The sequence below is a fragment of the Thamnophis elegans genome, chromosome 12, assembly GCF_009769535.1.
Source record: "Thamnophis elegans isolate rThaEle1 chromosome 12, rThaEle1.pri, whole genome shotgun sequence".
NCBI lineage: Eukaryota > Metazoa > Chordata > Lepidosauria > Squamata > Colubridae > Thamnophis > Thamnophis elegans.
Window position 1 is genome coordinate 22,806,511 of NC_045552.1, and position 24,475 is coordinate 22,830,985.

The window sequence follows — 24,475 nt, forward strand, 5'->3', positions numbered from 1 at the left end:
ATTTGTGACATTTCTGACAGTCAATGGAAAAAGCCAGATTCACTTAACTGCATGACTAACTTGATGCCCTTATTTGTTGAACAAGCATAGCGCAAAAAGTAAAACTACCTTGCTTATTAGCACAGGAAATTCTGGTCCCAATTGTAAATCGAGCACCATCTGTAATCTCATCTTGATTTTAGTTTGTAGCAGATAATGCAGAGAAAATCACAGACAAGCTTTCAAAATTCCATGATTCTACTCTTAACAATCCATACCCATTTCTCAACCTGGGCTGTGTTGATGGGCAAAGATACATCAACTGCCCCGTTTAAATTACTCATCAATTTAATCTTGTAACCTTTAGCTTCTGAATAATCTTTCCAGCTACAGCTTACGTTTATGCCCTAATTACACACACTTTGCAAATCTCTTAAGTATGTCAACTGGGTTTTGGGACTGCCTTTTTAAAGTGGTGCTAGTGTCAAACTTCATCTTGATTTCATTAAATGTTGAATTAGCAGTTATTTGGATTTGCTAATCAATGTTAGCACGTTTCTCTTCAGGAAAATGTTGGAGGGGGACAGTAAACATGAGGCTTAGCTTTTTTTTTAATTCCATACTTTTTAATTGACTTTATCAATGATCTATAGCTATGCACTGAATTACTACAGCAGAGATATTAGCAGGCCTTCTAAGGGTCCTCATAGTTTTATTTTTAATACATTTTCAAAATAGAACAGGTACCCGAATTCCAAGGACCAGGATAAGAATAAACTACCTTCTCTCAAGATTCCTGGGGCAGGAGTTCAAACAAGAAGAGACTGGAATTGCCCTTCCAACATGAACCTGGACAACAGCTTGAAGAAAAAGTGTACCTACTTTCATTTTTCTAAACCCATCCGCCTTACTCCAAAGCCAACTCCTCGTAAAGCCAGCTGTGATGTCCTACAGCACGGCCATAGACAATTGGCTCACCCCACAGCACACGATTTCCTTGTCACTGGGTTGAACTATAGGCTACTGTGGCAGAGAGACCTACCCTTGCTACCCCAGATGAGGCCAAAGCTGGAGCTCCATGTTTACCTTCCCACTGAGAAAGATGGTGAAGATGTTTGGGAAGAGATGGAGCACAGACTGAGTGGTTTAAGCCTGCAAAATTCCACTTTGAAGCAAATCTGAAGTTGTTAAAAACATGCTTTGTAACCCAAAGCCAAATGAACTGCCTGATGTTAATACTGGTCTCTACAAGACACACGTAGCTATAGAAGATAATATTTGGCTTGAGGTTGAACTGTGGGCACTTTGTTGATCTCTAAATTTGGTGGTTTTCTTGCAGAAGTTTTATTTCTCAAGTAGGCAACTTTGAAGACCCCACATATGTATCTGATTATTTCATGAAAACAATGTTAAGCAGTGGGGAGAAAAAGGGTTAAAAAAATACAAGCAAGCTGCAGCTAAGAAAGCAGTATTTAATTTGCATTATTTACTGTCCCTTATGCCTCTCCATCTTTGCAAATCATCCTTGCTTCACGTTTCATACACACCTTTTCATTTCCTGCATAGGAACAAAAACTGCACGAAAGAAATGTTCTTGCTTTGCTTCCATTTTTCTTTTCTACAGTGTTTAAATGTGGCTTTTAATTTGCTTTTGGTAATTACAATTTGTTTAATGGGTATGACTGCTGAAGTTTTATGCAACATAATTTCCCCTCTGCATAATATCTGCCTGCTGAGTTTTCTCAATTTGAAGACCCCCAGCCCTCCTATTCCTCCAGAAGTTCTTTTCCAATAGAAATTTGTAACTCCGTTGAACAGTGGAGTTGGAGCTCTCTTGAGCTTGGTGGTTTTCTTGTAGACATTTCATTACCTACCCAGCTGAATAATGAAATGTTTGCAAGAAAACAAACAAGTTCAGAGAGGCTGACAGATAATGAAGAAACATGCTTCATTTTCTTCATGTCTGATGGAACTACTGTTATAATTTCCCTTCCCCTCCCCCTCCTGTTTTTCTCTTCACATCACTCTTAACCTTGAGTTTCATGGCATTCTATGTATTTTGCTTTTTCTTCACCTCTTAAATGGGTGTGTTGGTTTTCTGACCTTCCCGAAGAGATTTATTTATTGTAATTGATCACTGGGTGCTTTGCAATTAAAAGCCCCAGTAAAGATCTACCAAAGAAAACAACCAAACAACCCCAATGTAACACCAAACTGAATCTTAAAGAGGTTTTTCCACCTCTGACCTAATTAAAGGCAACCTTGTTCTCCATCTTCTATCCCTGGAACGTTAAGCAAACTCTTTGGGGTCACTTCTAGGAACCTCCTGTCGACTTCCTTTTCCCATTAGCTTTTCCAGCCAGGGATCCTCTTTATACCTGCAAATTTAATTCTTCAGCATGAACTCTCCCCCCCCCCCCCCAACATCCAACCACAGATCAGACTTGTCCCATCCCTGGGGCCCTGATAGCATAGTTTAAACCTGCTTCTTGCCATACTGGTGGGAGAGGGGATAGTGATTCTTATAAATACCCATTTAAATTTGAAGAAAATAAGACAAGTGACAGATTAAGGTTTACTGGTGCCCTAAGCACTGACGAATCTTGGTGCCCCCCCACGGTTGTGCAGACTACAAATTGTCAGTTTTTTTCCCCCTCCACTTTGTGGTGTCCCCTTTGGGTCTGGCGCCCTAAGTACGTGCTTAGTCTGCTTAAGGGTTAATACACCACTGGGTATGGACCCTCCTAGAGAACGCTTCATATAACGCAGACAATCATGAAGATGCTCCGTTGAAAACTCCGTTCCCTGGCTTCCCTTCACACGCGATTCCCACCTGCCCAAGACCGCAGCAACCGAAGCAGGCAAATCGCAACAGCTCCGATCTCTTTTCGGAGCCTGGCCGTCATCCTGCAGCTCTGCACATGCCCGGGAGTCCTCTCTTCTGTCCCATTAAGTCGCCCAGGGTTGGCCCTTTTAGCTTAAGCAAGCGAAGTCTGACTAGGTGGCTCAGTGGCCAAGACACTGAGCTTGTCGATCAGAAATTTCGGCGGTTCGAGTCCCTAGTGCTAGTCTTCTGCGTGAGCAGGGGGTTGGACTAGATGACCTCCAGGGAACCTTCCAACTCTGTTACTGTTACTAGCTCAGCATCGGGCGGGCCGAGCGCATTTAAGCACGGGTGGTTAGGTGCCCAAAGGCAAGCGGGAGGCGCCTGCTTGCTTCGTCCGGGGCGGCTTTCTCAGCCTCCTTTCTCCGCCCCCCCCCCCGGTTCCACCTCCTCCGGCTGGCGGCCAACGGGAGGGAAAGGCGGGAGAAAGAGCGAAGGCGACGATGGCGCTGCTCTTCTCCGCCCTCCGCGTGGTGTTGGGCCTTTTTTTCGCCGTCAGCGGGGCGGTCAAGCTCACCGACCTGATCGCCGAAGATGCCCACCGGCAGATGGTGAGCGGGGCGCCTCCGAGGCGGGAGGGGAAGCCAGTCTGGGCCGTCTCTGGGCGAGGCAAGCCGCAAGTCGGGCTGCAACCATCCGGGCCGCCCACGCCTCCCTGCCCACCCCAGCCTCCCGTTCATCCTGGATCCAGCCACCTAAGCAGATCCCTCGCCGAGCGGCTCTTGCAGGAGATCCTCTAAGGAAAGGCTTGGCTCGCAAACTGTCTTCAGGAGCTGCGCAGGGCGAGCCCAGTTCTCGCCCTTACTTAACACGGCGGGGCTCGTCCTCGCTTGCGGGGACCCGCCTTTTCGGGCCTAAATCTTGGTAACTGGCTGGACAGGCGGCAGAGCTTGAGCCTTCCCCGGCCAGTTGTGTCGCGCGCTTGCAAAGGAAAAGGCGCTCAGCTTCCTTGGGGAGGCAGCGCTCACCGCCTCCTGCCCGCAAAGGACTTGTTTGCTCCCTTTTCAAGGCAGGGATTCCTCCCCCCCCTCTCTCACACACACACTCACTCTTCCTCTCTCTCTCTCTCTCTCTCTCTCTCACACACACACACACACACAAACACACACACCACTCACGCTCAACTTCCTTTCTCTCTCTCACACACAAACACACTCACAATCACTCTCACTCTTCCTTTCTCTCTCTCCCTCACACACCCATACACCCACCCCATTCACACTCTCTTCTTGGGTCTTAAGACCTTTGTCCAGTGTATCTCAATTAGGGGTGGGGATGTTTTAAAGCTGGTTACAGGCTGATCATATTTAATGGGTTTTGTTCTGTGTGTGTCTCTCCTCCTCCCTCCCCTCCCCCCTTCTGGCCATCTAGTTTATTGCAGCCTTGCTGCCCTCAGTTTAGGGAATTAGTTGGAGAGATGTTTGTAGAATTTTAAAAGAATTCTAGAGACGAGGTTCGGGGTAGAAAAATAAAGTTCCTTTTTATTTTCCAAAAATCAGAGTTAATTTGAAAACGGTTTGCAAAGCGTTGGTGGGTCTCACCCTGACTTCACCTGAGTCACAAAGGAGAGCCACACCAAATTCGAAAGTGAAACAGTAGTTATACCCTCCCTAACTCCTCCTACTCCTGGTCAGCTAGCCTGACGAGGGTGGTTACAGACCAATCAGAGACAATAATTACCCTATCTTTTACCTTATTTGGAAATACAATTTTTAACCAATTAGCCCTTGGCATCCTTCTGGCCAATCAAGCAATCACATTTTTCCCGCTCAATTCATAGCCACTCCCTTTACAATTCATTGTTCTCCTCTCAAGCATTTACATATTCTTTCCCTCCGCCATTACCACATGGTATAGCTCCCCCTGGTGGGCTATTTCAGTAAAATATAAACACTTTATATTATTTTATTACTCCAATTCCCCCATTTCTTATTTGGTGATTTGTTTAATATTTTCTTTTATTTCTTTCAATCTTTCTTTCTCAGTTTCAGTATTTTTCATAGGGTGTAGAGTGTCCATACTTTCCAACAGGTGTATTTGGTTACCAATTTCCTTTAGTACCATCATTGTTTTCTCTGTTTGTTGGGCCTGCATAATACTTTTCACAGTTGTGATTACTAAGTTTCTTATTACCGGGATTAGACATGGCAACAACATTAATCCAATAAAAATTACACCCACCATAAATAAGGCTTGCTTCCAGTTTCTGAAAATGTCCCCTAGGAACCCTCCTTCATCTAACAGGCCAGTCCAGGTTTGTGAACCACATTTTCGGAAGGCTATCATATCCATTGCTCTACATACATCTAATGAAAGCTCCCATTTTTCTTCTTTTCTTCTTCTTCTTGACCACCGTATGATTAAGATATTTTAGTAATGCTGCCCCAGGTTGTCCACTAATAATTCCCAGTCCAACCCACAGGGTCACATTATACCTTGTGAGTAGGCCTGGGTTATGGCAAGTAATGCTCTGTTCTTTCTTTTTCCATGGGGGTTTAAGGGATAGGCTGGTTGATGACTCCGAGCAGGTTCCCACAATACTTTACACAACCCCTTCCTGGTTGTAAATACTGACTCCTAGTATTATCACATAGAAAGTGGAGATTCTCAGTGCCTTCCCCTTCCGTGCCACAACCACTGAACCACAAGGCCTTCCCTATCCAATAGCACCTTGAGTCTCCCCTGGTTGCATTTTCACACATCTGGGTGATTCCACTCATCCACTCTCTACTTTGATTTTTACAAGTCCAAGCTGGATCTCTCTGAGTTTGCCTTGGTGTTACCTCCAGAGTCAGATTACATCCATATTGGGCAGTTTTCCAGTATTGGAACTCTCCCTTTCGATGTCCCCCACTTTTCGAACAGATCACCATACCAACGGCTCTATTCTTTCTCCGCAGGGAGCGTCTCCTAATAGCTGAAGCAGTCAGCATCCACGAGGGGATAGGAGGAAATTCGAAAGAACTTGGGGAGACCACTAAAGAGCTTGTGTTTAAATAGTCTTTCTCCTCCCACATTGTACAAGTATATCTTCCTACAGTCTCTCGGTTTATTTGCAAATATAGAGTGGTTTGACACTTACCCCCTCTCTTTTGTGTTACCACTATCCAACTTTCCTCCTGACCTACTTGTTGCCAGTTTGGTTGTAACTTAGATTCATACCACCAAATTTTGGGTTCAAAGATCCAATTCATGGGAAAACACTCACTCTCCTTGTCATTATAACACCAAATTTGTGTCCAAGTTCCATCAGGTTCAAAGATTCTAGGCGGTTCAATCCATAATTCTCCCCCAACCGCCACTAGGGTTATATTCAAAAGGATATAAGTCACTGTTTTTTTTTTTTTTTTTTTTTTTAAACACCAGTTTCAATGGTTCTTTTTGAAAGGCTTTCCATGTTTCCGACTCCTCCAAGTTGGCTCTCTTCGCTCTGGTGTAACGGGTCCAGCCTTTTTCTTTCGTCCGGATGGCAGTGTCTGTGGTCAGCAACACCAGGAATGGTCCATCCCACTTTGGCTTTAGGGAATCGTCCTTCCAAGTCTTTATCCACACCTGGTCTCCCACTTCAATGGAATGTACTTTGAAGCTCAATGGAGGAGTCTGTATTAAATAGCCCGCTTTTCTGAAAGAATCAAAAGTCTGGGACAGTATTTGCAAGTATTGTATCAACCCTTTGTCTTTACTAGGTAAATTCCTCATTCGTATCCCAGCATTCCTTAGTGGCATTCCAAATAACATTTCATAAGGTGAAACTCCCACATCCCTCCTGGGTTGTGTTCTTATTCTAAATAAAGCTATCGGCAAAGCTTTTGTCCAATTCATCCCTGTCTCCAAATACAATTTCGTCAGCATTGTTTTAATCTTTCCATTCATATTTTCCACCTTCCCACTAGAGGGCGGATGCCACAGGCTATGCAGGTCCCACTTAATTCCCAATACATTAGCAATTCCTTGAGTAATCTTCCCCGTGAAATGTCTTCCCTGATCACTATCGATTCTCTGAACCACTCCATATCTTGGTATAATATGCTCTAAGATTAATCTGACAACAGTTCTAGCAGTTTCATCAAAACATGGGTAGGCTTCCACCCACCCCCGTTAAATGATCTATAATAACCAACAAATATTTATATCTTCCCACCTGTGGCATTTCAGTAAAGTCTATTTGTATATTTTGAAAAGGATAAAGCGCTAAAGGCCTCCCTCCTCTTTGTTTTTCCCTTAATTGGTTTTGATTTACCCTCTGACAAATTATACATTTTTGGGTCACTTGTTGCGCGGCAGTATAAACTTTTATTCCTGCATACTTCTTTAGTACTTCATCAATCAAAGCTTGAGTTCCCCAATGGCTCCCCTCATGTAATCTCTCAAAGATTTGTCTCATTAGGGGGTAATTGAGGATTTGTCTCCCATCTGGTAACCACCATTTCCCCTCTTCATCCTTCTTTCCCCCCATTTGTTTAATTTTATTCTCCTCCTTCTCATTAAAAATTGGTATTTCTTTCACTTCATACACATGGGGAATCATAATTTTGATTTGTTCAACAACTTCATTCATACCAGCTTCTTTAGCTTCCTGGTCTGCCAACCTGTTTCCCTTCTTCTCAACCTCATCTCCCTTTTCTGCAATTTCTTGGCGATGTCTGGCCACGCCTTAGTTACAAACTGAATTTTAACTATCTGCACATCTCATTCTTCCTCTAAACCCAACACTTCCTCTTCCTCTCTTCTCTCTCTGTTTCTCTCATCCTCTATCTCTTTGTTTCTGTTCACTTTCTTTTTCTTTCTTTTCCATTCTTCTCTCTCATCTAGGCTGTGATGAGTTCTCAGATACCTTGTGGTCAGTTGAGTAATATCCCTTCCCCCTACAGCTGCAGTGAGGAGAAGTCTTATTATGTAAAGTGAGCTAGCCGGGCCATCTTAATGGCCCATTAGCTGGGGGTGGGCAGAAAGCTATAGGCAACAATTCTGTCCTCTGTCTCTTTCTGTCTCTTTCACTCTTTTTCTTTCTCCCTCTCTCCCACTCTTTTATCACTTTCTCGTTACTCTCTACTGTCCAACCTGTCCCCATACTTATCTTTGATTAATCATGTTTGCAATAACTCACCTACTTCCCTAAATAGGCGCAATTCCCTCATTTGTTCACCCAAACACATACATACACTCTCTCCCCACCTCTCCTGTTTTCCTCCAAAGAATGACTCAGGGGGAAAAGAGGGGGGGGATTCACGCAGGTGATCACAGGTCTTTGGATCTCTTCAGTTATCACTTTCGGGGACATATACATTCATACTGTAATCATGCTTGCTCATGCCAACCAATCATTATAATTATTTCGGGAAGCTTTTTCACAAGCCACCAAGCTTCATTTTATTTATTAGAGGATCTCACCCTCCTTTCAGGTTTGGAAATGATAACACACAAGCATACATGCATATACCATTAAACAATCTTGCAGCTTACTGTTTCTTTATAGTACATTCATATCAACTTTTACCATGACATACATTTGCACTGCAATCAGGCTGCTTGTTTAGATTAATTTCACATACAAAAATATCCCATTTCATTCTTCTTTCATACAAAGCAATTATTATAATTATTTCAGGGAGCTGTACATAAGCCAATGAGCTCCATTTTCTATTATTAAGAAGTCTCAACTTCCCTCCAGGTCTGAAAATGATTACACACACACATGCACACATACCATGAAACAACACTTTCAGGCCTGGGGGAGGTCCTGTCACTTTAAATCTTCAAATTTCTTTCCTTGGAGAACTTATGGCTCATTCTCCAAGCAGCTGAGAAACTCAGAGAGAGCAGTTTAAATCCTAACTACTCTCCCTTCCCCCATAGCTTCAAGCCCAAGCTGAGAAGCTTATTTATTCTGCTAGTTTGGTTAAACATATCACAATCAATTCAACGCCATTCAATTCTACATGTTATTAGTATAGATTCACATCTAAGAAATTTTTTTTTTTTTTTTTTAACAGACATTACATCAAATTAATCAAGTCCAATTACCTAGGTCTTCCCATTCAGTCAGGCTTTACCTTATTATCTGCTAACTTTCTTACTTTTGCTCGAAGTTACACCCATTGTTCTATCTCTTTAAGCACTAAATTGTTAATACCTGTCTCTGCCCTGGGGTGTTCCATTTCTATCTTGATCTCCCAGCAACGCTGGCATAATTTTAAAGGTCAAGATTTATAGAGACAATGTATAGGGATGTTTGTCCACACATTGCTTGGCCAGGGTTCTAGATTGGACCTCCCAGCTGAGCGCTGGCATAGTTTTAAAGAGCAAGATATATAGATATTTTATTAACACATCATTTGCATCTGGGTGGGGCTCGAGCTCTACTTTTCTTTTAAAAGACAACTATTAACAGCTTTCTAACATGTCCCTGTGGACTTCTTAATCGCTTTGGGGAAGAAACTCAGGTAGAACTTCTCTTCAGTTCACCTGATGGTGGCCAGTTCCTGAGTTTGTTACAACTTGATGGACTAAGCTTATAACCCTAGGATCCAGAGTTCCCTCTGGGGGCCATCCTACACCAAAAGTGGGCCATTCTGACTCACAAAATATTTTTAAATTAGCCTGGGTTGCTGGGGGGTCCCCATAATCCCCATTATATGCCTTCTTAAAATTCTTCAACATACACTGGAGGGGTGTTCTCAGGACACTACCTCCTCCTCCCTGTTTACATAAACCTTTTGTGCTTCTCTTAACAGAACCTTCATAGCTTCCGTGGTCCAATTTTCCCTCTTCTGTAATTTCTTAGCAATATCCGGCCAGGCTTTGGTAACAAACTGGATTTTCACCAATTGGATATTTAGAGCATTGTCCGGATCCACCCCAGCATATTTCCGCATTCCGTCTTTAAGACGCTGCAAATCTATCGCCGGGTCCTCATCTTTCCCTTGATTTATATTTACTGCTTTGGTCATGTTTTGTGCTTGTGGAATAGCTTCTTTCATTCCTTTTATGATTATTGATCTCAAATCCATCATATTCTGTCTTCCCTCTGCATCATTATTATTCCAATTTGGCCTTACTAATGGGTATTTAATGTCCTCTCTGATTTGATTTCCTTGTACTCCCGGATTCTCCCTTTCCCAAATTGCCATTGCAGCTGTCCTAATTAAATTTCTTTCCTCTGGGCTAAACAAAGTTCTCATTATATTTTGCATTTCATCCCAGGTGTAAACGTTAGGTCCTAATAGGGCATCCAACTGATCGCTTACGGTCAGGGGATCTTCAACAAAACTTTTCATTTCTTTCTTAAATGCCCGTACTTCGGATGATCGCAAGGGTTCATGTACATATGTTATGATCGGAATCCCATTGGGATCATTTCCGTTCAGGGTTTCCCTTAAAGGGAATTGCTTAATTTGTTCTCCTTCTTGTGTGGAATCCAAAGGAGGCTGTCTAATTAGTTCCTCTTCCTCCATCTGCCTTGTTAAATCTTTCCTCACGTTTGCTAGCTCATTTCCCCTACAAACCTCCCTTTTGTTTCACGTAATCATACAGATTACAGCATTGAAAGTAATTTTACAGCGCCATCTTGTGGCCACTCAACATTATTATCTTTCCACTATATAAAACAACATAAATTAACCATATCTTCTTTGTTCAACCCCAACCTCAAAATCTCCCGGTTATAGGGCGGGGATCCCCATCCAGCCAATATTCTGCCCAAAGGGCCATTTGGATTGATTTTAAGTTTGGGATTACTTCTTATTTTCTTTACACACTTCATTTTTGGTTTAATTGAACTTCCACCACCCATCTTCCCGATTGATGGCTAACCTTTCTCCCGAGTATGTGTTCCTATGTCCCTCTCAACAACCCTTCCAAACTCACACGTCACCGTCCCCGGACATTCAACAATATCCCCTTCACTCACTCCGTCCTGCAGGTCCCCCAGGACCCCTCAAAAGGACTTCTTCCCAGCCCCCGTTGTTGATTCTCACCACACAACTCTAACCGTGACCGCCCTGGGGTCTTGTTCTGGTGCCTTTTACCAGGTACTCACTCAGGGTTCTGTGCACAGATGTTTCCCGGTCGATCTCCAAGCCGTCTTTTCCTCTTTATTCAACCTCTTTCCCTTTATTCAACTCCCCCTACTACTCGTCTATCGCACAATTTTTACGGGCTTCCAAGAGCTCCGCAGTTCTCTAGGTAGTTCCCCCTCCTCTCAAATTCGGAGAGGGGTGCACCCAAGGGAGACCCCCCTAGAGCCCAGCAAGAGATTGAATCCCGGACACGAGCCCCCAATTTGTTTGTAGAATTTTAAAAGAATTCTAGAGACGAGGTTCGGGGTAGAAAAATAAAGTTCCTTTTTATTTTCCAAAAATCAGAGTTAATTTGAAAACGGTTTGCAAAGCGTTGGTGGGTCTCACCCTGACTTCACCTGAGTCACAAAGGAGAGCCACACCAAATTCGAAAGTGAAACAGTAGTTATACCCTCCCTAACTCCTCCTACTCCTGGTCAGCTAGCCTGACGAGGGTGGTTACAGACCAATCAGAGACAATAATTACCCTATCTTTTACCTTATTTGGAAATACAATTTTTAACCAATTAGCCCTTGGCATCCTTCTGGCCAATCAAGCAATCACATTTTTCCCGCTCAATTCATAGCCACTCCCTTTACAATTCATTGTTCTCCTCTCAAGCATTTACATATTCTTTCCCTCCGCCATTACCACATGGTATAGCTCCCCCTAGTGGGCTATTTCAGTAAAATATAAACACTTTATATTATTTTATTACTCCAGAGAGGGAAGAGAGTCTGAGCCCACAGGACTGCCCTCTGTGTAAACAGCCTGGGTTTGTACTAGGTATTTCCAAATCTGGGAGTTTCTCTGGCCAGCTTTTCATTTGTAGAAGCATTTTGGCATCTAAGGCTGATGTTTGAATTTTTGTTGCTGGGGGTGGGAGAGAACAGAGAACTGCCTGGATCCAATCTGGATCATTCACTGGAACAAGAGGTTTACTCTTCCAAGCTTTCGGACTTGTGCTGGAGAGCCCATCCTTCTCTCTATTTGAATGTGTGTATTGAGACAGAGGGCTGGCTGTCTCCCCCCCCCCCCCAATTGGTGAAAATTACTTTGTAAACTTTAAAAAAGAAAAGAAAAATGGGCTGGAAGGAAGAGAGAACACTTTAAATTAAGAGTTAAGATGAGCCACAAGATTTTAGGGAAACAAGATTTTTAAACTCGCTTGCAGATCTGTTGGGATTGTTGACCATTAAGAAATAATTAAGACCTTAATCAGGATGCAAAACAGAAGGTAGAAAAGATACAGTTGAAGGAACTTGCAGGGAGTTCTTGGCTTACAACCACATAGGGGACTGGAACTTCCATCGCTAATCAGTTCGGTCATTAAGCGAGTCATCATCTGACTGCACAGGACTTTACGCCCTCTTTTGTCTCAGTTGTTAAGCGAATCACACCATTGTTAAACAAATCAACTTCCCCCATTGACTTTGCTTATTAGAAACTGGCCAGGAAGGTCTCAAATGGCGATTGCTTGAGCTTCTGATGTGCACGTTTTTGTAAACTTTGTAAATAATATTTTGTAAATAATGCTAATTGCCAAGGGCCAGAATTTCACACATGTGGCCATCAGAATACTGGGACAGTCATAAGTGCAAGGATCATGTCACTTTTTTCAATTCTGTTGTAACTTTGAACAGTTGGTAAAAAAATGGTCACAAGTTTATTTAATTTGCTCAATTTCTGTGGTCGTTAATCTTGGTTGATGATTTTGGGCAGCTTACAATACACACACACACACACATATATATTTAAAGTCACAATCCCTGGTATGCCCCAATTATGGGAGGAAGCTAACTGCTTCCATTCTCTGTCAATCGGCTCGTCACAAGAGTCCATCACGACAGAAACCCAGTATTTTTACTGTTGCCTTTGTTATATTTGTGTTTAATAATAATAAGCACAAATAATAAGCACAAATAACACACACACACACACATATATATATATAAAATTAAAAATATAGAAATGAGGCAGACCCAGAGGAACGTGACGTTACAACATCAACATTACAACAGCGTCAAATAATAAGGCTGCCACAAGTGGGGAGAACTTTGTATCTCCCTCGACACCCGAAGTAGTAAAAGAGGAAGTAAAAGAAAAAATCCTAAGAATGCCTTCAGACAATAAAAACAGTAAAACCCATAAAAACACTAAAAGCATTCAAATTAAATATATACAATACATAGGAGCAAGATACATGACCAGTTAGCAATGTAGCCAGGAAATGGAGTCCTTGACATATTCAGTGTGTCAAGGTTCTGGAACATAGCACTTGCACTTAGACTTATATACCACTTCATAGTGCTTTTACAGCCTCTCTCTCAGCAGTTTACAGAGTCAGCCTATTGACCCCAACAATCTGGGTCCTCATTTTATCCACCTTGGAAGGTGGAGTCAACCTTGAGCCTGGTGAGATTCGATCTGCCAAACTGCTGGCAGGCAGTGATCATCAGAAGTAGCTTGCAGTATTGCACTCTAATCAATGCGCCACCGTGGCTCTTCATAGCCAAAGTTGATAGGGCCTCCTGAAAGGCTGAGAGCAGGGGTGAAACTCAAGGCCTGCGGGTTGGATCCAGCCCACGGGGTGCTTAGATCTGGCCTGCGGGGTTGCCCTGGAAAGAGCAAAGGACCGGCCCACAGTGCCTCTGCCAGTGAAAAGAACGGGTGCAGGTGGATCCATTTATGGCTGTGTTCTGACCTAGGCTTCCTGAGAAAGCATAAATCACAATCTTAGTCCCTAAAACTCTCTTTTATTTATATGGCTGTGTATGATGGTCATTAACAGTCCACAAGGCTTCACAAACAGTCTGTGAAGGTTTTGACATGTCTGCTCGAGTTGCCACAGCCTTTCAGGGGAATGTTGATAAACACCCACCTTATCCCCCTGGGAATGCTGCCAGAGACCTAATTGCCAAACAGAGCTTTTCAAAGCTTGAACCAAGATGAACTAATTGCTTCCTGCAAAAGCTCATGTCCTGTTCACTCCTCTTTTATGTCTTATGGGAGGGGTAAAACCACAGGTGGACGATGAATGGCCCCTCCCATAGGAAATAAAAGAGGAGTGAAAGGGGAGTGGAGTTTGCAGGAGACAATTAGTTAATTGGTTCCTGACTCTCAAAGGCTCCTTGCCACATTGTGCAGATATCGGCCTGGCAGCTCTCCAAGCCAGATAAGGTCTATGACTCTATATTCACCTTTTAAAGACTTTGCTAGATGTGAATGAGAGGAATTCACAGTAACTTAATAATACGGGTTTTTTTTGTCAGGACAAGGAGTCTGCTTCGTGGTCTGGGGAAGTCTAGGTCAGAACATTATGGCCCTTTTATGACATGTGGACTTTAACTCCCAGAATTCCTGAGCCGGCTCAGGAATTCTGGGAGTTTGTTCTGTCCCCCTCCAAATTATACTGATGCCGGCTTGGCCATCTGCCACGACTAATGAAGTAGATAAGCACGGAATCCACTGACTTCTTCAAACTTAAACTGATGTTTCCTGCAAAATTCCCCTCCCGTCTCCACCTATAAGCTCCCTGGGAGGGGCCAATCAGTAGCCACCTGTGTCCTATTTCCTTCTGCCAGCCTGTTTCCACAGCTGCTGCCTTCTCCTATTAAAAAATAAAAAAATAAAAATAAAAAATAAACATTCTATCAACCCTCTGCAACATTCCCCCTGTTCTTCCTCACTGCTCCCTGGCTCAGACGCCATCTGGTGGCCAACTCTCTAGTCCCTGCTCTGACTCTGAACACTCCCCAGAGTCTTCCTCAGCCTCCAGGGTAGTCCCATAATGTTCATTGCTGTCAGATTCCATCAACAGCTCAGCCGGCCGCTGCTGGACCACAACAGAGTTGAAGTCCGCAAGTCATAAAAGGGCCACTGTTTTCCATCTCTGCCTTAGGTATAGGCTGAGGGCTATCTATAGCTCACCAACGCGTGAATGTTTTCAATGTGGTTTCTTTTGCTTTGCCACCCATGTTTTGGATTATTTGTCTTTAGTGGCTGCTGGAAAAATTGGGCAACCCTCTTCTACTCTTTAGTCTTCCTTGCCTCTTAACGCTCCTTTTCCTTCCTATGGCAGAAAACCCACTTTGAAAAATTTGCAGATGCCTTCCCGTTGAAGGAGTTTGGCTACAAGCCAGAACCAGGATGGTACATGGAAATAGTGGGCTGGATAGAACTGATAGGAGGTTTCCTTTTAGCCTTCGGACCTCAACTGCTGCAGGAAATCAGCAATTTTGTGCTCACCGTGATCATGATAGGTAAGGATGGGTCCTGTTAATGAATTTCTGACCGGGATCTTCTCCTGAACCATTTCTAAGATTATTTATTTGATTAGGGTGGGTTGTGTCAAGTTAGGGTGCGTTCTGACCTTGGCTTCCTTAACAAGCATGAAGCAGAGTCTGGGTCCCAGCAAAACCTCTTTTATTTACACGACTGTGAATTCCTTTCATTCACAATCAGCAAGGCTTTAGCAAACAGTCTTTCAGAGGAATGTTTATCCACACACACCTTATCTCATTTGGAGTGCTGCCAGATAACTAGTTTCCAAACACAGAGCAAAGCAAAACTTGGCACAGAGTCTCTTATAATCACAAACAGAACTTTCCTCTTGAACCGACAGAAGGAACAAATTGTTTCCTGCAAAAGCCTACTCCCCTTTTGCTCCTCTTTTGTTCCCTATGGGAGGAGTCAATCACCTCCAAGGTGTGGCTTTACTCCTGAGTCGACCCTGCTTTCTTAGCTGTTCTTGTTTTCTGGCAGCTCTGTGCATGCGCACACTGGGAACAGGCTCCAGCTGTTTCTCTGCCTTGCTGCTGTCTAGCTCCCTCTCTGCCTTCAACACAGAGGCCTCGTCTGAGCTTTCCTCAGCCCCCAGGACAGGCCCATGCTCCTCCCCAACCTCCTCACTGTCCGACTCTGCTGCCAGCTCCGTTGGCTGCCGGCGGGCCACAATAAGGTGGATCACTTACAGAAGGGTATCAGATTCCTGCCCCTTGGAGGCTCTTGTCAATCAGTTGTTGATCCCCAACCTTTTACTGACACCCATTTGAGCCCCAGCCACTTATTTATTTATTTATAATATTTATTGGTTGCCCATCTCACCACAGGGTAACTCTGGATGGCTTAGAATCTTTTAGACCACACACACACAAAAACACGCAAAAAGGTTTCCCTGTCACATGTGTTCCACTCTGGAGCATGGTGTTCATCCCTGTTTCTTGGTTGAGGGAGCTAGCGTTGTCTGAAGACAATTTTTGTGGTCTTGATCTTGATTGTATCCCTCTGTTAATGCAATTTAGGATTACTGGCTTTTTTGGCTGCCAGTGCACACTGCTGGCTCATATTTAACTAGTTGTCCACTAAGACTCCAAGATCCCTCTCACAGGTGGCCAGCTATTCTCACTGGTGGCCAGCCATTGAACATTGAGTAACACTATCTCACCATTAGCCCCTTACCTTCAAGTTTAAGGACTGGTGTGGAGCTCTATGGAGACCTCAAAAGATTAACAGAACCCAATTGGCCTTCCACCATTTAAAGAAGTAAAGGTTTCCCTGTCTAGTTATGTCTGACTCTAGGGTGGGAATTACCATATTTTTCAGAGTATAAGACACACTCACCCCTATAAAAAAGAGGGTGAAAATTTGGGTGCGTCTTATACACCGAATGTGGTCCCGCCCACCCACCAGCCCCCAACCTTTGGCCTCTGCCTTCCAGCAATTTGCCTCCTTGCAGCAAACTGTTTCAGTTTCAGTTTCAGCACAGCTTGATTAGCACAAGCAGCTGATTGTAGGTTGGAATGGCCTCCCGACCATCAGCTGTTTTAGGTTGCAGGGATTGCCATTGCCTTTTGCTGCCTCTGTGCGCCCCATTTTTGGCCTCTGTGTGTCCCATTTTCCATCCATTGCGATCCCCACTGCCTGGAATGGGTGGAAAATATGGCGCCATAGGCTATGGCAATCCCTGTAGCCCGAAACAGCTGATTGTCGGGAGGCCGATCCAACTGACAATCAGCTGCTTGTGATAATCAGGCTGTGCTGAAATTGAAACTGAAACAAGCTGTTTGCTGCAAGGAGGCAAATTGCTGGGAGGCAGAGGCAGATTTTTTTTCTTGTTTTCCTCCCCAAAAGCTAGGTGTGTTTTATACTTCGGAGCATCTTATACTCTGAAAAATACAGTATTTGTACATTAACAAAATAAACACATAAAGAAAATGGGAACCAGTCCAGTTTGGGTTAGCCATTGGTAGTCTTGTATTGCAGTTTGGTTTTAGAATTCTGCCTTTCTTTTCTTTGTGTGTGATACTGCAGGTGCCATCTACACCCTCCTGGTTTTGAAAGAGCCTTTTGCCATGTGCGTCCCAGCCACTGTCTCCTTGGGTCTTTTGCTCCTCCTCAACATCCGTGGAAGAGGGAAGTGTGTGAAGTCAAAGTCTGAATGAGATCTGGAGAGATGGGAAGGATTCAAAATGAAGCTTTTGGAAGGACAGACAACTGGTGTTTCCCATCCTGCTCCCCGACTAATCAGATCATGCGGACTTTACAGTGTATAATCCAGAAAGGGGGTTAAATCTTCACGGTCATGGCCTATTTTTTCTCCTTTCTTAACTGTCCATTTTGTCCGTTTTCCATCCCTCTTTAAACCTGATTGGAGAGCTTATCTTCTCTGCAAAACCAGTCTCTCTCTCTCTCTTTGGTCAATGGCTACTTCTTGTGTTCAGGCAAGGAGATAACATGGAACAGAAGAAAATACCACATTTAGAAAAGGGCGAGAATGAGGGTTATGTGAGATTGTGGTTGGGCACTAAAGAATATTGTTGAGGGTAAAAGAGGCCTTGGAATTCTGCAGAATGATATAATCAAAGGACCAAGATAGATCTTGTACCAGTTATACATTGTAATGCTTCATTTCTGGATTTTATTAACTTTGCTATCAACCCATCTTGGCCTGATCTAAGATTAGGACTTATGTTTGTTGGTTGAGGAAGTATAGGTTAATCATGATCCCTCATCCTTTTCCCAAAAATTAAATTTAATTCCATTTACCCAGTACTTTTTTTTAACCATTTGCATCAAGCAAAAGGTCCTTTTTATCATTCCAGTTTTGTTAATTGGTCATGAATTTGGGGAAATAAAAGTAAAGGGGATGAATAGATTTCTTCGAATAAGCATGAGATGATCTTGAGCCATTGCCATTTATAAGAAATAATCAATAGGTTCAAATTTTATGTCCATATTTGGGGGGACTGAAGGTTGGTTGGGAGCTTTTGGCTTGTTTTTCTTTAAAAAAAACTTTTAAAGACAAGTGGGAGTGGCTCAGTGCTTTGGATTCAAAGCAGAAAGATGCTCCAGAGTAGGGTTTCTCACCCTTGACAACTTTTAAGGTGTGTGGACTTCAATTCCCAGAATTCCCCAGCCAGCAATGCTGGTGGGGGAATTCTGGGAGTTGAAATCCACACTACTTAACTACCAATAAAGGAGAATATTTGTAGCTCAGGGTTGAAATGAGGGATCCTTGGTGCTCTCTGAGCTTATTAATAGTTAAATACAATGCATAAATACAATCTGCATACTTTGCAAACGAGACAATCAACAAGCCAAAAGGGAACACGAAGACCTCCCCACCAGAAATCAACACCCAGATGAACATAGATTAATTCCAAAATTAACATCAGACTAACAATGAAGTAAGCAAATACAAGGAACTGCCAATAACTATAGCACTTAGACTTATATACTTTCACAGTGCTTTTACAGCCCTCTCTAGGTGGTTTACAGAGTCAGCCTACTGCTCCCAACAATCTGGGTCTTCATTTTACTGACCTTGGATGGATGGAAGGCAGAATCAACCTTGAGCCAGTCAAGATTGAACTGCTAGCAGCAGTCAACAGAAGTAGCCTGCAGTACTGCATTCTAACCACTGCGCCACCATGGCTCATATGCCAAACCACTGCCAAACAAGCCAACAGCAAACAGCTCAACCCAAGAACTTCTAAGACAACCCCACCCACCCACCCAACACTGACAGGGCTAGCTATTAGAATATAAACTGACAGCAAACCACACTCTTTACTACTAGCAGCAGTGATGATGCTATCTAGTTTGGGTAATGAAACATCTGCAGAAAAACTGGCTCAGAGAGCACCAAAAATCCCCCATGTCTTAAAACTTGCCAAGTTTGAGCAATACTGCTCCAGAGTGTGCAAGCACTCACAAAAGTCATCGTCTGCCACTCCTTAAAGCTGAGGTTTCACTTGGTTTCAGATGGGATCTCATAGCTTTTAATAGCATGATCACATGATCGCACCTGATCATTTTCCCCAAAAGAAAAGCTTTTTAAAAGGAATGTTCTCGTGGTGTGTATGTGGGACAGTTGCTGCTGCCTCGTGTTGCTGATTTAAGGGCCATGGTGGCTCAGTGGCTAAGATGCTGAGCTTGTTGATCAGATGGTTTGCAGTTCGAATCCCTAGTGCCGTGTAACAGAGTGAGCTCCTGTTACTTGTCCCAGCTTCTGCCAACCTAGCAGTTCGAAAGCATGTAAAAATGCAAAATAAAAAAAATAGAAGCCACTTTTTGTGGGAAGATAACAGTGTTTCGTGCACCTTTGCTGTTGAGTCATGCCAGCCACTTGACCACAGAGACATCTTCGGACAGCATTAGCTCCTCTGCTTTGAAACAGAGATGAGCACTGTCCCCTAGAGTGGAGAATGACTAGCACATATGTGTGAGGGGAACCTTTCCCTTTCCCTTGTCGCTGATACTGTTTTAAGGAAAGTTGAGTAAAGATATCTTTACTTGCCCTCCTGTTTTTTGAAATTCAAAAAGAACTTGGTGGTGGAGGGACTTCATCTTGAAAGAACATAAAATAATAGGCTTGGAAGAGACTTTGCTCAATCAAGTACAAATTAAGTTGTGAATAAAAGTTTTGACCATTCAGCCGTTCTGGAGTTGCATATGAAAAATACTGTCAAATCTCTTTTCTAGCAAGGCAGAACTTTCTCCGGGGAACTTGGGATGTCTAGTCTAACGAAGAGAAAGACCAGGGATGACATGATGGCAGTCTTCCAGTACTTGAGGGGCTGTCACACAGAAGAGCAGGTCAACCTATTCTCCAAAGCACCTGAGGGCAGGACAAGAAGTAACAGGTTGAAGATGATTAAAGAGAGATCCAACCTAGGACTAAGGAGAAATTTCCTGACTGTGAGAACAGTTCATCAGTTACCGCTGGAAGTTGTGGATGCTCCATCAGTGGAGATTTTAAAGAAGAGGCTGGACAGCCATTGTCCAAATGGTAGCACGTATGTGCGAGAGGAACCTTTACCTTTAGGGTAAAATATTGGAAAACATTCATCTCTTAGGAAGACATGAAAAGTACAACATTTCCTATGCCTCTGAAAATGATTCTGTTATTTCGTGAACCTTTTTTTAAATCAAATCAAAATGATGCCAAAAATAGAATTGCTGCTTTGAAATGGTGAGAAATGTATTTGTTCATTGCTCATAAGGATTCATTATTTCCATAACAATGCATATTGTTTCATTCACCTTGGTTATTTTGCCAGCCAAAGGGTTACATTCAACCAAACGTTTTAAATTTTTTACTGCAAACTCTTTTTTCTTTTAATGCTGTATTTACTGTTTGGCTCATGTATGTCTTAATTTTTTCTGATGCTAGTTTTGACCTCTCAATGATTTGTAGGAATTGTTGCAACACCTGCTTAACTTGATGCATTTTGATCCCATTTTTCATTATCACTGTTTTTTTTTTAATTGAGGAAAATTGTGGTTTTAGAAAAATCTAATACAGTTGTTCCTGAGAATGAATAAAATTTGTAGTGGACTCTTGTCTAATCTTAACCCAAGGGATGCCCAACTGGAGATATATTTTTAGAAGGCATGGGTGTGGCCACTAAACTAAGTTTTATGGGACAATTGTATGTCTGATAGTTGTACTCCACAACACACATAACCAGTTATAAACTTAGAAGTTATATTTTCACGTACTAAACTTGCTTAGGCTTGATGCTTTAGTGTGTTTAACATCTTGTGTGAACCTAGTCTTTGGCTTCATTTATGATTTGTTCCATTGAACACACTGAAAAACCAGGTTCCAGTGGAAGATGATTCATTTCTAAATGTAGAGAGTGCATTTAACTCAAGTATTAGTGAACAGCGGTCACCAAGTGGTGTTCCATGAGAAATTTTTGGTGGTCCGCAGAAAAATTATTTGCATTTTTTATGTTGCACTAAATCAAGGGTCCTCAAACTACATCCCCTGGGATAGATACATGCAATGAATGTTTGTTTTGCTGCAGAGAGTCTCCCCCTTTGAGGTCTTTTTGTGTGGGTCGGAGGGGGGCAGAAATTCCGACTTGGGGTCTGCTTCAGCCTCCTTGGGGGGCTTTGGACAAAGGCTGGAGGGAAGCGCCTCTGGTGGCGAAGAGCCGGAGGGCCTCGTTCCAGTGTGACTGCATCATGGCCTGGAACTGGCTGACCAACTCAGCCCGCTGAGCCTCCAGGCGCCGGTACTTGGTCTTGCACTCCTGCAAGTCTTCCCTCTGCTTGGAAAGCCTATGCTCATAGTCCTCAGTGAGGTGCTTTTGCTGAGCCTCTTTCTCAGTCAGATCCAATTTGAACTGAGCTGTTTTGCCAACTCTTCTCGTGGCTGCTTAGTTCCAACAACTGCTTCCTATTGGGACCCTGAGGAGGCAAGGAGGGGCTGGCAAGGGAGGGGTGAGTAGAGGCTGGCGAGGTGCCCCCTCAGCGTAAGTGAAATTGAGTTGGCCACACCCCACCCAGTCACATGACCACCTAGCCATGCCTATCTGGTTATTAGGCAGATCATGTTAATGGTCCGCATAATTTAAAATTATGAATTAAGTGGTCTCTGAGGTCTGAAAGGTTGGTGACCCCTGTTCTAGAAGACCTCCAAGGTTCTTTCCAGCTCTATTCTGATTGATTGATTGATTGATGGCGCTTGTGGCTAGAGAGGTACACAGGTGCCTTTGGCCACCTGGCCCTAGATGGTCCATGAGTAACCCCAACTTCACAGATTTTGACCGAGAACAATTGCTTTCTTAGGAATCCAGTGTTGATCCAGTAGTGAAGACTGTCCCCATAGGAAGTTCCTTTCATATACCACAGTAGAAGAATACCATTTATATCTTGGATGCACAGTTGATTTTTCATTGTAATAGTGTCCTCTTTGGCCAAAGGGACTATGACTAGATATCGTATCAAGAAGGTGGAGGAAGGGAAGCGACTGAAGGCCAGGTGCAAAGCAGTTGACATTTTGGACTTGATTGGCAAGACCCATATTCATGTCCACACTAAACCATGGGGGTTTACCTAATGATAGTGAAACACCCAATCATCCTTGAATGGATGTGGGGTTTGTTCTGACCTAGGCTTCCCCAAAAAGCATGAAGCAGATTCCTGGTCCTGACAAAACCCCTTTTATTAAATGAATGTGAATTCCTCTCATTCCCATTCAGCAAAGGCCTGGCAAACAGTCTTTCAAAGGTAAATTTATGACCACAGACCTTTTCTATCTTGGAAAGCTGCCATGTAAATATTTTCCAAACGCAGTGCTGTGCCAGGAAAGACTTGGCACAGAGTCTCTGAGATTCAGGACAGATCTGCCCACTCCTGAAATGAACTAACAAACGAAATAATTGTTTCCTGCAAAAGCCCACTCCCCTTTTGCTCCTTTTATTTCCTATGGGAGGGCTAATCGTCCACCTGTGGCCTTACTTCCCTTCGTCTGGAAGCTCTGTGCATGCGCACATTAAGAACAGGCTCCAGCTGTTCGTCTGCCTCACTGATGTCTGACTCTGAAGGCAGCTGAGAACTGTCAGATGGCCCTGGCCTCATCTCTGCCTCTGACGCAGAGCACTCGTCCGAGCCTTCCCCAGATTCCAGGACTGGCCCAGGTCATCCCCCCACCACCAACCTCACTGTCCGAGTCCTGTTTCTTGAAATTTGAAAAGAACTTGGTGGTGGAGGGACTTCATCTTGAAAGAACATAAAATAATAGGCTTGGAAGGGACTTTCCTCAATCAAGTACAAATTAAGTTGTGAGCACTGCCCCCTAGAGTCGGGAAAGACTAGCATATGTGCGAGGGGAACCTTTACATTAATATAATTCCCTTTGGCATTCCTACAAAAATATTTTGCAAAGCGCCTCATCCTTACATTTAAAAATGATAATGTATAAATATAGATACTCCCTGACATATGAACACAATCGGGACCGGGACTTTCATCGCTAAGTGATTCTGTCGTTAAGTGAGTTGCGCCTCATTTTACACCTTTTTTTGCTATGGTTGGTAAGTGAATCTTGGTTCCCCCACTGATTTTGCTTGTCAGAAACCTCCTGGGAAGGCTAGAAATGTCGATCCTGTGCTCTTTGGAGCCATCATAACAGGGGTGGGTTACAGGCGGTTCGCGGCGGTCCCCGTGAACTGGTTGGTCGGCGAACCCGGAAGTAAGTAACTTCCGGGAACGCCGAAGTGTCCACCCGCCCGCCCGCGTTTCTTACCCGGTTTTGACGAGTTCTGCGCTTCCACGCATGCGCAGGACGCATACAGCGCCTGCACGATCCTCCAGGAGCAGCTGGAGCATCGCACAGACGCTAGTACGCATGCGTGCACTGCGCGCGTGCACGAGGACGCCGCCGGCCCCGTTCCAACCGAACTGGTTGGAACGGGGCGAGAAACCCACCCCTGCATCATAAATATACTGACTGCCGATTGCCATGGGCGAATAGGCGGCAATATAAATTCAATTATAAATAAAATAAACAAATCAGTAAAATTGGATCACATGACCGATGTTGTGATGGTCGTAACTGCAAGGACTGTGAGTCACTTTTTTCCAGGTCTGATAATTCCGAACAGTTGTTAAATGAATGGTTGTAAGTAGAGGACTAACTGTAACAGTAAGCATCTTAGGGACAAAATGCTGTGAAAATTGTTACTGAAACAAAAACGTTAAAATGTTTTGTTACATATCAATATGTACATGAGCATAATATGATTGAAGATTTGTTGTTTGTGATGCATTTGAGCAATATTATTATTGAAATGGTGAAAGGACGGGCTTGTCTTTGTTTGAGACCCTTCCGCTCCGTTCACTCAATATGTTAAGCCATAAAAGTGTTTGCCTTGCGTTTGGTAAATTCCCCCCACTTGGGGTTTATGCAATAAATACGGATATGTAACCACATCTTATTTGCACACACTGTTCAGCTTCGTGGAACATGCACAAGCTCATTTAGCAAAAGGTAATCTCTCGTATTTGCATAACTTCTCTGGATCATCTCTTGTTACCCTGATTCATATAACAGGCCAGGGCTTTGCACAATTTGTTATCCACAACCATCTAATCCTATTGTTTTTTTGGGGCCTAATCTAGGATGTTGTGCAAACGAGAGCCAGGAGATGCGTTTTATTGGGGGAGGGAAAAAAAATAAGACTCAAGGGCTAATTTTCTGTCTCTTTTTCTGCACCGCTCCTCTGCCTCGGATGGTGAGTGACATGCAGAAAAAATTCT

At 43.5% G+C, this 24,475-nt stretch overlaps 1 protein-coding gene and 1 long non-coding RNA gene across 2 annotated transcripts; one reads left to right on the forward strand and one right to left on the reverse strand.

The window, feature by feature from the left end:
• Positions 1-3,249: 3,249 nt before the first annotated feature.
• On the forward strand, positions 3,250-18,258 carry TMEM35B (transmembrane protein 35B). Its single transcript, XM_032227803.1, has 3 exons — positions 3,250-3,414; positions 15,003-15,183; positions 17,234-18,258. The coding sequence occupies exons 1-3, from the start codon at positions 3,307-3,309 to the stop codon at positions 17,362-17,364; spliced, it is 420 nt and encodes a 139-aa protein (XP_032083694.1). The 5' UTR covers positions 3,250-3,306; the 3' UTR covers positions 17,365-18,258.
• On the reverse strand, positions 4,801-11,220 carry LOC116515661. The gene is made up of 2 exons (XR_004256271.1): positions 10,902-11,220; positions 4,801-6,485 (listed from the first exon to the last, which is right to left on the reverse strand). It is a non-coding gene; the product is annotated as an uncharacterized LOC116515661 (long non-coding RNA).
• Positions 18,259-24,475: the final 6,217 nt, after the last annotated feature.

Coding starts and splice junctions, on each gene's coding strand:
- TMEM35B (XM_032227803.1), top strand. CDS start 3,307: ATGGCGCTGCTCTTCTCCGCCCTCCGCGTGGTGTTGGGCCTTTTTTTC. Junction 3,415..15,002: donor AAGATGCCCACCGGCAGATG/GTGAGCGGGGCG, acceptor TTCCTATGGCAG/AAAACCCACTTTGAAAAATT. Junction 15,184..17,233: donor GCTCACCGTGATCATGATAG/GTAAGGATGGGT, acceptor GTGATACTGCAG/GTGCCATCTACACCCTCCTG.